General features: G+C 35.1%; 2 protein-coding genes across 4 annotated transcripts; one reads left to right on the top strand and one right to left on the bottom strand.

Moving 5' to 3' along the window:
• Positions 1-3,270: 3,270 nt before the first annotated feature.
• On the top strand, positions 3,271-8,662 carry LOC126701655 (SWI/SNF complex subunit SWI3A). The gene is made up of 7 exons (XM_050399947.1): positions 3,271-3,438; positions 4,270-4,847; positions 5,959-6,453; positions 7,187-7,356; positions 7,473-7,522; positions 7,799-7,962; positions 8,090-8,662. The coding sequence occupies exons 1-7, from the start codon at positions 3,351-3,353 to the stop codon at positions 8,267-8,269; spliced, it is 1,725 nt and encodes a 574-aa protein (XP_050255904.1). The 5' UTR covers positions 3,271-3,350; the 3' UTR covers positions 8,270-8,662.
• On the bottom strand, positions 8,645-12,222 carry LOC126701656 (ACT domain-containing protein ACR6-like). Of its 3 annotated transcripts, XM_050399949.1 has the most exons (8): positions 11,913-12,218; positions 11,672-11,738; positions 11,275-11,320; positions 11,063-11,177; positions 10,882-10,949; positions 9,906-10,481; positions 9,359-9,463; positions 8,645-9,196 (listed from the first exon to the last, which is right to left on the bottom strand). In XM_050399949.1, exons 2-8 carry the CDS (start codon positions 11,716-11,718, stop codon positions 8,855-8,857), a joined length of 1,299 nt encoding a protein of 432 aa, XP_050255906.1. In that variant the 5' UTR covers positions 11,719-11,738; positions 11,913-12,218; the 3' UTR covers positions 8,645-8,854. The 3 variants fall into 3 exon arrangements, with proteins under 3 accessions (XP_050255906.1, XP_050255905.1, XP_050255908.1); XM_050399948.1 differs by having other exon boundaries at positions 11,672-12,217; XM_050399951.1 differs by having other exon boundaries at positions 8,872-9,147; positions 11,672-12,222.
• Positions 12,223-12,847: the final 625 nt, after the last annotated feature.

The following is a 12,847-nucleotide window of genomic DNA, read 5'->3' as shown; positions in this document are numbered from 1 at the left end:
GATCACGATTTATTCGGGTTGGGTCGGTCGAGTTGACTCCAAAAAAATAAGGTAAGGTCACGAGTTAACCCGTTTTTACTTTGGGTAAAAAAAAAATCGTTTTCGGGTCAAAAAATTCTAATCCATATTGCCATGTCTAGGCCCACCAACATTGAACCACTTCACTAAGACCCTGGACACCTTGGTAAAGACCCGGTTATCTCACCTAGGCAGTTGCTTAATTTACATTTTCTTGTATTGTCTTGTTTTAAATTACAAGACATATCAGTTCATTTAATTTTGACCACCATCAGAAAAATAGATGATTAACTGTTAAGAGAGAATGTAGAAGCCTTTGTTTCGCAGCACCTTCCCTTTATCCTGAGGAAAAACAAAATTCGTGAAAAACGCAATCCCACGTGGTACAAGCGTCAAGTGCAGTATATAATCTTTTCGATAGTGGATGGTATTGATTTCTAGTAAGAATTTTTTTTTTTTAACTGGACAATATTTGCTATTCTGGGTAATTTTTCTCATGATCCCTAATAAAATTTCCCTATGACCTGTGAGGCATGAGACAACTTTAGGGAGCACAGATGAGAGAAATAGTGGAATAATGGCTTTTGAGTGGGGGTAGATGATAGAGTTTTTTTTTTTTTTTTTTTTTTTTTGGGTGCTATGGGTTTATGGCAACACATGATTTTGATTAAGTGGTTTGGGATTATAAGTTTGGCTGATTTTTTCTTTGTAAGTTATTTTATTATGCTTTAGGATTTGTTCATGTACTACTTGTTTATCTGTATCTATGCATGTGTGATTTGTTTATTTTTAAACAACAACAATATTTTCATGATTTGCAGCAACAAATTTGTTCAAGTTGCTTCTAAAGTACAGGCCAAAACCAAGGCGAAGGAAAGACTTCTAGCAAAGGAAGCTGCTCAGAGGATGACTTAGGAGTATTATCCATCCTTGGGGGACTTGCTCTGCCATTGTGTTTATTTTTTTTCTTTGTTGGTCTTATTGGTTAAACTTCTCCTGGTTGTGGGAGTGATATGTTTTTGATACAACTTTAAATACTCCAATTAGCTATCTTTTTTGATTATATATAAAGATTTGTTTTGAATGATCAACATGTTGATCACATTAAGTTTGTTAGCTATAAAATGGCCATTGGTGTGATTATTTTGTCTACTGAGGTATCAATGTTGGCCTTTAACCAATATGCTGGCAAGGTTGTTTGTCCTTCAGCAAACAAGGGTTTAAAACCCTTCCCTTACCGAATGATCTCTCGAGTCTCATTTAGTTTTAAGCCAGTAACTAGATTCATGATATTGGCATTGCTCGTTAATCATTCGGTTCAAAATGAGTATTTTTAGACCGCCTAGATTAGTAGTGTTAGTCGTTCCTCCATTGTACTGAATGGACACAAATTGATGTTGTTGAATTAATTTGAAAAACAGTCATTCTTCTGCTACTTAAGAAGTGGGTGAGGTTCCTTGTCATTTTATTTGTATTTTTTTAATTAAAAAAAAAAAAACCCATGTTAAAGGCCATTGCCTTAAAATTGGTCTCAATGAGTCAAATTAGCATGGTCTTTATATCTAGCAAATAGCAAATTTTGTTCATGAATTCAATAGTTGTTGTCTCACCGATCTTTAAATTATTAACAATTTTTTTAGACTATTGTATAATATAGTTGTATTGTATACTAAGTTGTATTTAGAATACTATTTTAGATTATTGTATATATACAATATGGAAGTTGTATATTAAAAAAAATAACAATCATTTTATTTTATACTAACCCAACCCCCTTATGACAAATTCTTAACTCCACTATTAACTTTGCTTGAAAAAAATTTTGAAGCCACCACTGTCATGATAACATTATTATACTTGACAAATTTAGGCTTGAACTTGGCTTATTTATTAAATAAACCTTTTCCTAAACTCAAGCTATTCATAAACATAAACATCACAAATGAGATGTTGGTGAACATAATGCTGACAATACCCAATAATTCCAAAGTCATTATTGAAATTTTGAAAGTAGCTAAGTAATAGTTAGTATTATAGACTTTGCTAAAAAGCTATGACAATATTGAATGGTCGATCATAATCAAACTTCAATAAGAAGTCATGTATATACTAGCTAAGCAATAGTCAAACTTTGCAAAGGAATCTATAATAGTTAATATTCCAGTAGAATCAAACTTCAATTAGAAATTACAAATTTTACTGTGGGGGTCAAGCCAAATGGGATTGTGCCTGAAGCAAGTCATAATCTATTTATATATACGCGGAGACGAAAAATGATAATTCAAAATGGGAGGTCCAAAGAGAAAGAACCTTGAAACAAGATGGTGGAGTAGGAATAATGCTTGAAACACACATGCAAGCTGAAAAATTGGATCATCTGAGGTGGCTTTGCTCCTTCGGCTTACACATGCAACAATGGAGAAATTAATGTTCTTTGTGGGACTCTTTTTATCTATCTATCTCTAATTTTCTGAACCCCCTTTTCTCTGGGGGGTCTTTCCCTATTTGTATTAGTGAAAATAATGGGCTTGTAATGATGGGGCTTGCTTTGTCAAGTGTTCTACCCCTCTTTTTAGAATCATAGTGGGAATATGTGTCTAGTTCACTATTTAAACAGGTCACTTTAGCAATTAATGTACAGGCCCCTATTGTCCCCTTCTGACATCGCCACTGCAGTTACTCCTCATGATTAATGACATACCTTGAGGAATGTGCTCAGTTAGGGGCACATTCTCAGGTAGTGCAATTCCTCAGCTGCATACCTCGAGCAATGTCTTCCAAGCAAGCCAACTCGAGTGTTTTTCTCATCGGCGAATGCAATTGGGTTGAACGAAACTCCTTGGTATGACTTGCAACTTGATGGGCTAAGCTTGACTAGGTCTCTTTCCTCTACTCGGCCTTCTCTACCTATAGGGCCTTCGGACAACGACCTAATATCGGTTGGACAATTTTTATTATCCCACAATTGCTATTTGAATAGTAAGATTCCTTACTAAAATATAAAGAAAAAAGAAAAGTAAATTATTTTAAAAAAATAGTTCATATGAGGAGTCTCATTGCAGTTCACCTTTTCAACTAGGCCTAGTTGGGCCGAATTGGATCTCAATCCTAGCCCCAAATCACCTGGTCAAAAACGACACCGTATTTATAGCAAAGTTAAATTTTGTTGACTTGGAATCTCATTGGTCCGTGACCACAAACTACCTGCCCAAAAAAGCCAACCAAGCCAAACTCAACAAACACTAGCAAATAGCGAAAAAAAAAAAAAAATCAGATTTTTTTTATAAACGATTCAAAAGAGTCAGCACGCACGAACTCAGTCCTGGTCCGAGATGGAACTGACTCAACGCGACCCGAGTTCTAAACCGCTCCGACCCGACGAACCAGAGCTCGACCTCTACACCATTCCAAGCCAATCTAGTAAGTCTCTCTCTCTCTCTCTCTCTCTCTCTAGAAAACCCTAACCTTCGCTCTCCATCAAAACCCTAAATCGCTCCCTCTCGTTCCGCGGATTTCGATTCCTCGATAATTTTCCTGGTAAAATTTGATCAATTTCTTAATTTTTTCAGTTACATTGCTCAAATTTTGAGTCTTTAGTATTCGCTTAATTTTTTTATTACTTGTATGTTTGATTTAACGGTACAAAAATTTTTACACCGTGAATTTTCCGGGAAAATTTGAGTTCTATTTCTCTTTTATGGTTTCAGTTATAATGATCGAAAAAATTTGTCATTGAAAAGCTCGGATAGTAGCTTATGATTAATTTTGGCTTCGTGAAATTTAATTCTATAATTGATTGAATTTTATGTGTCTGTTTGCGAATTTTCCGGCAAAATGTGTGGTAATAAAGCGACTTTTTTTGTTTTATTTTAGGAGCAAAAAAGAAAAAATTTGAAAAATTGTTTTTGTCAATTTTAGACACTTGAATTGAATTCTCAGGTTGGTTTAATCGCTCTGTAGAAATTAATTTTTGGAAAATTTTATTTTTTCAGCTGCAAAGATCGAAAATTTGGCATTGAAGAGTTTGTGTAGTAGCTTATGAATAACTCTCTTTAGTTAATTTTAGCTTTGTGAAATTTTTATTTTTTTATGTGTCTGTTTGTGATAATTTCCCTGAATATAGTTTACCATGAATTTTCCAGTGAAATGTGTGGGCATAAAGGGACTTTGTTATATTTTAGCAGCAAAAAAAGAAAATTTTGAAAATTTTAATTACTTTGTTAATTTTAGACATTTGAATTGCATTCTCAGGTTGGTTTTTGTGGGACGAAATCCACGATATTGAGAGAACTGAACTGAGAGATTTCTTTGATGGAAGCTCATTTACAAGGACCCCAAAAGTATACAGGGAATACAGGGACTTTATCATCAATAAGTACAGAGAAGAGCCTACGAGGCGGCTTACTTTCACGGATGTCCGGAAATCACTGGTGGGTGATATTAGTTTGCTACACAAGGTGTTTAAGTTCTTAGAGAAGTGGGGGTTGATAAATTTCAGTGCTAATTTGGGTAATAGTAATAATGTTAGTAGTAGTAGTAGTAGTAGTAGTAGTTTGGTTGTGGTGGAGGATGAGGAGGATAAGGCTAGGGTTAAGGTTGAGGGAACTATCCCGAATGCAGTTCGGGTAGGGGCATCACCAAATTCGCCAAAGCCTATTTCAGCGCCCCCGGTTGTGGGGGATAGTAGTGGGGATGCGGTTGAGAGTGGATTTAAATTGCCACCGTTGGCATCGTATTCGGATGTTTTTGGTGATTTGGGGAAGCAGAAAGGGTTGGTCTGTGGGAATTGTGGTGGCAATTGTGATTCTGGTCACTATAAATATACCAAGGTAATTTCGTGTGCTCTTGTGAGTTTCTGTAGTAGATTACTAGTTTTTTTGCCTTTTCTTGATATATATATGTGTGTGTGTGAATTTATGATCACATTGGTTGGTGGAGTAAAATGGGGTTTTCGATATTTGCAACTTGCTTACTTTACAATTTATTTTATGTTATATATCTTTGTCAGCTGCGCTTTCTAATAGTACCCTGATGTTGTAGTTCTTTTGTGTTTACTTTTGATCTCGGTTATGTCTTCAATTAGAAATTGTTAAGAAATAGGGATTGGCTGTTTCTGCCAATTAAATGTCTAGCATGGTCCAGTTACCGTCATTCTAGTCATGAACACTCTCATTTGTCAGGTGTTTCTGGGAGTTAGTTTGTACATTTCTTTATGATTTGTAGACATTTGCATGAGTGTTATTGGGGTCAGACGTAGGTTGTGTATCGTTGTGTATATATAATATTAGACCTAAATATTTGTCTTTGATTGTTTATGCTAATGAAAAGTGCGGGTTGAAGTGATGACGGAACTAACAGGTAGGTATGTGTTTCTTGACATATATTTCTTAGACCATCATGATTCTACATATTTTCCATTAGATGAAGTTGAATTCTTTTATAAGTATGGTTGAGCGTTTGACATGAGTGTCATGACCTCAAATGCTCAAATTTTATAAAGGAAAAAGGTGTCTTACAAATCATAGTGGAACTGTTGTAGCTAGAGAACTTATTAAGATACTATGTCTTAGTCTTAGTTGCCTGAGCAGCACTTCTGTTTGTCTTTGTTACAAAATTACAACTACCTGCTTTGCTTAAGACTTAAGCAGGTTGTATGCTTTGAGGTTCAACAGGACCAAATGATGTACAGGTTATTTATTGCTTACATTGCATTGATTAAATATGCAAATGGGACAGTGCTCTGAGCTTTATTTAAATATTCTACGTATCAAATTATCAATGGCTTACACTATTGGTGGTGAAATAGATTCGTCATAACATCCTTTTTTCACCTCTTTTGGCATGATCGGTGTATAATTCCAATTTCTCTCTCTCTGTTTTTTGTGCTTGATTTTTTTATATTAAAATTTTAATTCTTTGTTCTAATTGCTTCATTAACAGGGCGAATTCATTATTTGCATAAACTGTTTCAAAAATCAAAATTATGGGGAGAACAGGTCTATGGATGAATTCAAACAAATTGGGCATGCTGAAAACAGTAGTAATCAAGGAGCAATGTGGACTGAGGCAGAAACCCTACTTCTTTTAGAATCAGTTATGAAGCATGGGGATGACTGGGAGCTTGTTGCTCAAAATTTTCAAAACAAAAGCAAGCTTGATTGTATAGCGAAACTCATTGAACTGCCTTTTGGAGAGCTTATGTTGGGTTCTTCCCACAGATATAGTAATTTTGGTGGCCTAAATGGCAACAAGAATGGTGCAAATCAAATTCAGTTATCGTCACCTGAACTTCATGAAAGTCTCAAAACAGAAGGTCAATCCCATGAACAGATAAATGAAAAAGAGCAGAATGGAGATGCTGTGGACGAAGGTCCTCCTTCAAAGAAACAGTGCATCACTTCCCTTTCAGATGCAGGTGGTTCACTTATGAAACAGGTAGGAGACCTCCATTATTTTTTGCAGAACTTAATAGCAAGCATTTTTTTTGGACATATAATTATTATTTTTAATCTGGCTTTTAAATTGATTTATCGCTGTAAAGTGTGTTTTATATTTAAATTCCATTTATGTAAAAGTGCTTGAGAAAGACAAAAAGATGTGAAATGTGCTTAATGATTTGCAAAAAAAGAAAAGAAATAGAAAAGTGGCATACAATTGATGGTGGGAAGAAAAACAGAAAAAAAGGAGTTCTTTTATGTTAAATATTTCTAAAAATTTTATTACTTTTCTTTCATATGCCTAAAATATATTGGCCAATGAACCCTGACTCAAACTGTCAAATGACACTTCCTCATCCCACAGCCATGGGTGGAGTGTGCGGTCGTGGGTTCAAAAGTCAAAATCAACTAAGTGTGCATGTAATTTTCTAATATAATTTATTACTTTTTTTGCATATATATTTTTTTGTTACTTCATGCTCCTTGCATGAAGTTGCCTTGTTTAATAAATTTTTTCTTACTTATCAAAAAAAAAAGTAATAATATATATATACCTAATAAATTTTGGTTAACTGAACTTTGCTCTTGCAATTAAATGAAGAGAATCACATATACAATTTTAATTCTTTATTGGAATTTTTTTTTGGGGGGGGGGGGGGGTGGGGTTGTCAGACCTTTTATTCTTTTCCCTGTTATTACCCACAACAAGAAGTTAATTGCATTTCCATTAGGTAGCTCTCATCTCAACCATGGTTGGTCCAGAAATCACTGCTGCTGCAGCTGAGGCTGCTGTTACAGCACTTTGTGATGAAAACTCATTACCAAGAGAGACTTTTGACGTTGATGAGGATTATACTTCTAATGGGATATGTTCTCCCACTACAAGTTTCGAGCAAGAGAGGTTATTCATTCATTCCTTCTTTTATTAATTATTTACCTTTTTCTGATGCCTTTGGGAGCATTATTTTCCCTTTATATTTGTACTACGGTTTTTAAATATTCTGTTATCTTTTTCAGAGTCCTTCAGGATGAAGATTCTAAGCTGATGGAAAGGTCCACTCAATCAGGTATGTGTTGTTAGGTGCAAAGATGCAGATGTTACAGACTTCTGAAATACATTGATTTTTCTGTGCTTTTCCCCCACTTTAATCCAAAACATAACATAATGTCAATTCAAAGAATCCTTGTGTTTTGTAATTTTGCTTCATTCCTATGTGCCTGCCTGATATCATCACCCACACTCACTATTGCTAATTATCTGGTCATCCATTTTATATTATTCTATTGGGTTATTGATTGTTGGATCGTGTCTCTCCTAACCATATCATATGAACTTCATACAGAAACTCAGGATACATCCCTAAAGAGGGATGATATACCCCTAACTGTGCGAATTAGAGCTTCCATTGGAACAGCTCTTGGTGCAGCTGCTGCCCGTTCTAAATTATTAGCTGATCAGGAAGACAGAGAGATTGAAAACTTAGTCGCAATCATAATGGAGACACAGGTGGCTCTTAACCTAGGATTTCTATTTATGGTTCATATGCTTTTCAACTTTTTTCTCTTGTTGAAAACGTGCCATTTAAGAGGTATTTAGGACTGATAATTTATTCTTTGCTTGAATGCATATGTAGATGAAAAAATTGCACCAGAAAATCAAGCATTTTGATGATCTAGAGCTGATAATGGAGAAGGAATATACTGAAATTGAAGATCTAAAAGATTCTCTTTTAGCCGAGCGGATTGAAGTCTTACAAAGGGCAGTTAATGCTGGTATCTGTAGATGGAGGGATCACTTTGCTGTAAAATCTTAAGTCTGGTAGTTTATCTATGTGGAAATTTTTAGTTCGCATCACCTAGGAGGAGAAGAAAAGATGAGATCCAAGATGAATCTGAAGGATATCGATTTATCCTTTTATGGTTAGTTCTTTTGGTCTAGCTGAAATTGCTTGTACTGCCAATTGTAGTTAGGCATACAATTAGGGCTGTTGAACACTGATCTTGTAACCATTAGACATTAGTTTCATTTAACCTCTTTAGAAACGCCCATAGCCCAAAATTCATTACTATTTTTGTATTCTTCTTCAACCCTTCTCAATCTGAAGGTGTCGCCTTGATTTTACATTTTAAGCGTTTAACATTTTCATTATCATGAATTTGTTTTACACAATTCCTTTATCAATACTGTATAATCAAATTTTACCTTATATCTGTACAATTTATTCGTTTCACCCTGTACAAAAAAACATACACACAGCCCAAATAAATGGTTTACAATCATTCCTAGCATAGATGGTGACTATAAGTCTATAACATGATTGTGTTCTGTCCCTAGTATAGTTCAAAAGGCAGCCCTCAATGTCCCGTCATTGTTCCTTCCAAGAAAGAGCATGAGCAAACTATGGATAGGATCTTATGAGCCCAAAATTTTGAGAGCTAAGACTTCTAAAAAGGTTTGTGAAGAGGAAACTTCTTGCCGTCTCCTGAGGAAGTTTCGGAGACGTATTCAAGTTCCCTTTAACCTGTAATATGTTTTGTCCTATCTGTTGCTTAATCAAACCAATGATTTTAGGGTCAACATGTTTGCCATACGCATCTGTGACAAAGAAAGTGTCTTTTGCTGTCCCACTCCTTGTTGAGATCTCTGCTTGCTTAATGCACAAACCATTTTCACGAAATATCCTGGTAATATCTGAAAGGAGTCCAAGTCTGTCATCAGTGCACAGTTCTAATTCCAGTTCCTGCACCAGAGCTCAATTCTTAGAAAATGGCAAGAACAAAGGACGCTTCATGCATTGGATGTATCTGTCTTCCCTCTCACAGTTGTGAGACCCGCACATTGTGAGAGGAAAGATGCATATATGCGATGCATGAATTTCCATTTTTTGAAGTTGTTTATCTACCTCAAAGGCTCGCCTCTCGATGGCTGCTTCAAGGCATTCTATAACACGTTGTCGCTCAGCTTCTGAACTTACAGGAAGCCCATCCATATGTCTAATGTAGTATTCCTGCAAGGAGACGACTATAATTACAAAGGTCTGATTGGATGAAATTAAAAAAATGTGCAGAACTGGACTTTAAAATTCATGACTTGCAGACTCCACATTATGAGACAAATGAATATAAATTGTGCATCCGGCATATGCTCATCTCTCTAATAAAGTGTAGACTCCGTATTGTGAGAGAGATGATATGTGAGATAATTATTGGTGGAAGAGATACGATTGATTTTGAGTAGTTGTTGGAATTATGGGTTACCAAATGTGTTTTGGTCCTTTGGATCGAGGGCAACGCATAGAAATGCAATCAAATGATTTTGTGTGCTGATGGACTTAAAAAAAGAAGAAGATAGAGTTGCCTTGAGGGGATGGGAAAGTTGGCAATCAAACGAATTAAAATGTTTTAGAAACTAGTTGTGCCATTTTAACTATTAGTGAGTTTTGATCTTACCTGGTAAGCTTCCATTCTTTCTGTGATGACTGTCCCATGGAATACCACATATTGCATATCTGCTAGAGAGCACAGAGTGTCAAATAAAAGTTTTGGCCTGTCTTTGGATCTTACAGTGACGACGGTATAGTCTCTATCATTGCAATCTAATACACAAACATGGTTTCTTGAACTATGCTTGACACCTTCAAGCCTTTCAAAATCCCTATCAGCAAACATCATCTGATGTAATCTTCTTTGTGTGTGCATTATCCCAGAGGAGGATATTGTCAATCTTGGCGTCTTAAAATTGCTATTTACTTTGAGGACATTGCATAGCAGTTCATTCATCTTGGAGAGCTGTTTTGGATCTTCAATTGCTCCTCCAGTTTCCTGGTATGTGACATAAATAACAGCTGCAGCTCTAGAATTGTGTGTCCAGATTTCACTATTTACCACATTGCATCTTAGGTCTGTGAGCACTGCAAAAACTTCTGACAACAACCCCGGCCTGTCAGTGCTGGTTAGTTCAATTGATGTGTGCTCCTTGCAGGGCATTACCCCATTTAGCCCTCTCAATGCATCAGTTTCAAGAGTCTGCAAAATCGATCAACAAATTTGAGGATGAAATAGAAGAATGTAGAAGTTCCAAAAATAAAAAGATAGTACAATCAGCAAGCAGGTGGAAATAAGCAGTAACTGATTCTGGGAAACCGAAATTGAGTTTAAATGGAAGCAAGATGAGAGTTTCATCTCAAAAGATTGAACAATTTGGTAGCATGATTCTTTTGTGCTTCAACATCAATGAGCATAACATACTAATTGTAGCAATATCATGCTATCGTGTCCATACCAATATGGAAGCAAAGCAAGCGAAGCAAAGCAAGCATTCACATGAAAATAAGGGTAATCTTGAACTAAAAGGACTAGAAAATTTGAAATATACCAACCAAATGAAAAGAAGGAAATTGATGAATAGTTTTCTGCGATCATTTACCTTTTGTATATAATTTAGAAAACCTTCATCTCTAATTTTGTTCCCATCACAGTCAGTCACATTAAACACTGGAAATTGAGAATCAGAGTGAGAAATGAGAGAGAAAGAGAATGAATGCTTTCCAACCATTTGAAATTGTAACAATAGCTTCCAGCAGAAAAAAAAAAAAATGCAAGCGTACCATCCATGAACCATCCTCCATCAGAGGAGATGTATGCTTTTGTTATGATGAGGTTCAAGTCTGTAAGTACTTGGACAACTTCAAGGAGTAATCCATGCCTATTAGCACTAACAACCTAAGCCAAAAACAAAAAACCCCAAACACATAATTACAACATTATCTACATAACAGTTCAGTTTGCCAATTAGACAATGGAGACCAGCAGGACTTACCTCTATAATAGTGGCATGTTCACAAGATTCATTGTCAATCACAACTCTGCAAACACAAAAGTAATATCAATTGTCCTATAAATCTTTAAAGCTCAAAATTTTGAAAGCAAGAGAAGTCCAAAATTCAAATCCAAGCTGCAGGCAGGGCTATGTAGCAAAGTTTGATTTACCAACTTATCCAATACCATACATAACATGCAAAATGAATAAACAATTTCAGAGTCAGCCTATAAGAAGATCTAATAATTCCCACAAAGCCAAAATAAGATTCTTTTCAAACTGTTAAATTCATGTCCCAAAATCTAGGACAACAAAACTTTTTTTTTGGTCTAAAAAAAACACCCAGAAACCGATTTTACATAAAGATCATATAAGCAAGAAAGATGAGTTCCATTACCTTGTGGGGTTCATTCTGCTAATAAACTTCGCATACACATCATCCATTGTTAACAATCCCAAACCTCCTGAAAAGCCAGACTCAAACTAGGAAAAAAAACCACAACTAAAAGAGACACACAGTGTGTGAAAAACAGAAAAAAAACAAGAAGAAAGGAAGCAGTGTGAACTCAGTGAAGTGCATGGCCGTTTGAAATTTAAATATAGGAGCTGGAATGAGTTAATAAATGGCGGCTTATTACCCGACAGCTAACGTATAGAGCAACTATTTTGTAACGTATAGAGCTGGAGCAACTGTGTTTAGTTAGATTGACAGTTAAAAGTGTTTCATAGAAAAAGTTAAAGCTGCCAAACTGGATTCTTAATTCCTATATATATATATATATATATATACATATACACATAGCTGTGTCTGTACACTGCTTAGGAATTTGAATTCACGTGGCTGGCATTACATGATCATTTTCAAGTTCATTAGAATTTGAAGGGTTAAAATTATATGATAATGAAGCAGAAATTGTATTTATTTATGAACCAAGCTTCAATATTTTTTGTGTTGAGTTAAACTTTTAGCAAATAATCAATTAAGTTTTTCCTTAATTGGATTATATAACAATGAGATTGTGAAAATTTTAAGGCATAGATAAGGCCAGAGGATATTTTTGTTTACATTTGAGATAAAGACAAGGAAGAGCACAATGATACATATGTTAGCTTGACAATGCAGATATATATGAGACTGTTCAACACTTCAACTTACTGTTTTTTTCCTACTAGATAAAACTGTGACAACAACTAGAGTGATCATAAAACAACAAACGTGGCAACTCCGAGGATACTGGATCTTTGCTTTTGTTTGTGTCAAACTTTCCGTGTCATTGTAGGTTTCAGTTAGTGAAACTAACAATGTTCTCTTGTCACATATCCCATCTGTATATGAAAAAAAAAAAAAAAAAACTAATATTTTGATATGATAATAAAAAAACAATCATCAAATGCCATAAGTTAAAAACCTATAATTTCCATTGTTATTATCTATATCTTTTTAGGCATGATACACTTTTTAGGCAGATTTTTATTTTTTGAGAAATTTTGATAGAGTTTCAACCTATAGCGTCTGTTCTTAATAAGTGAACTTATTATCATCAGACCAAAATACTAATCGATTTTTGGTGTA

Source organism: Quercus robur, chromosome 10 (genome assembly GCF_932294415.1).
Source record: "Quercus robur chromosome 10, dhQueRobu3.1, whole genome shotgun sequence".
Taxonomy (NCBI): Eukaryota; Viridiplantae; Streptophyta; class Magnoliopsida; order Fagales; family Fagaceae; genus Quercus; species Quercus robur.
This window is presented reverse-complemented; position numbering and strand designations above follow the sequence as displayed.

Coding starts and splice junctions, on each gene's coding strand:
- LOC126701656 (XM_050399949.1), bottom strand. CDS start 11,718: ATGGATGATGTGTATGCGAAGTTTATTAGCAGAATGAACCCCACAAG. Junction 10,482..10,881: donor TTCTAAATTATATACAAAAG/GTAAATGATCGC, acceptor TCGATTTTGCAG/ACTCTTGAAACTGATGCATT. Junction 9,464..9,905: donor AAAGAATGGAAGCTTACCAG/GTAAGATCAAAA, acceptor GTCTCCTTGCAG/GAATACTACATTAGACATAT.
- LOC126701655 (XM_050399947.1), top strand. CDS start 3,351: ATGGAACTGACTCAACGCGACCCGAGTTCTAAACCGCTCCGACCCGAC. Junction 3,439..4,269: donor CACCATTCCAAGCCAATCTA/GTAAGTCTCTCT, acceptor TTGCATTCTCAG/GTTGGTTTTTGTGGGACGAA. Junction 7,963..8,089: donor CAATCATAATGGAGACACAG/GTGGCTCTTAAC, acceptor ATGCATATGTAG/ATGAAAAAATTGCACCAGAA.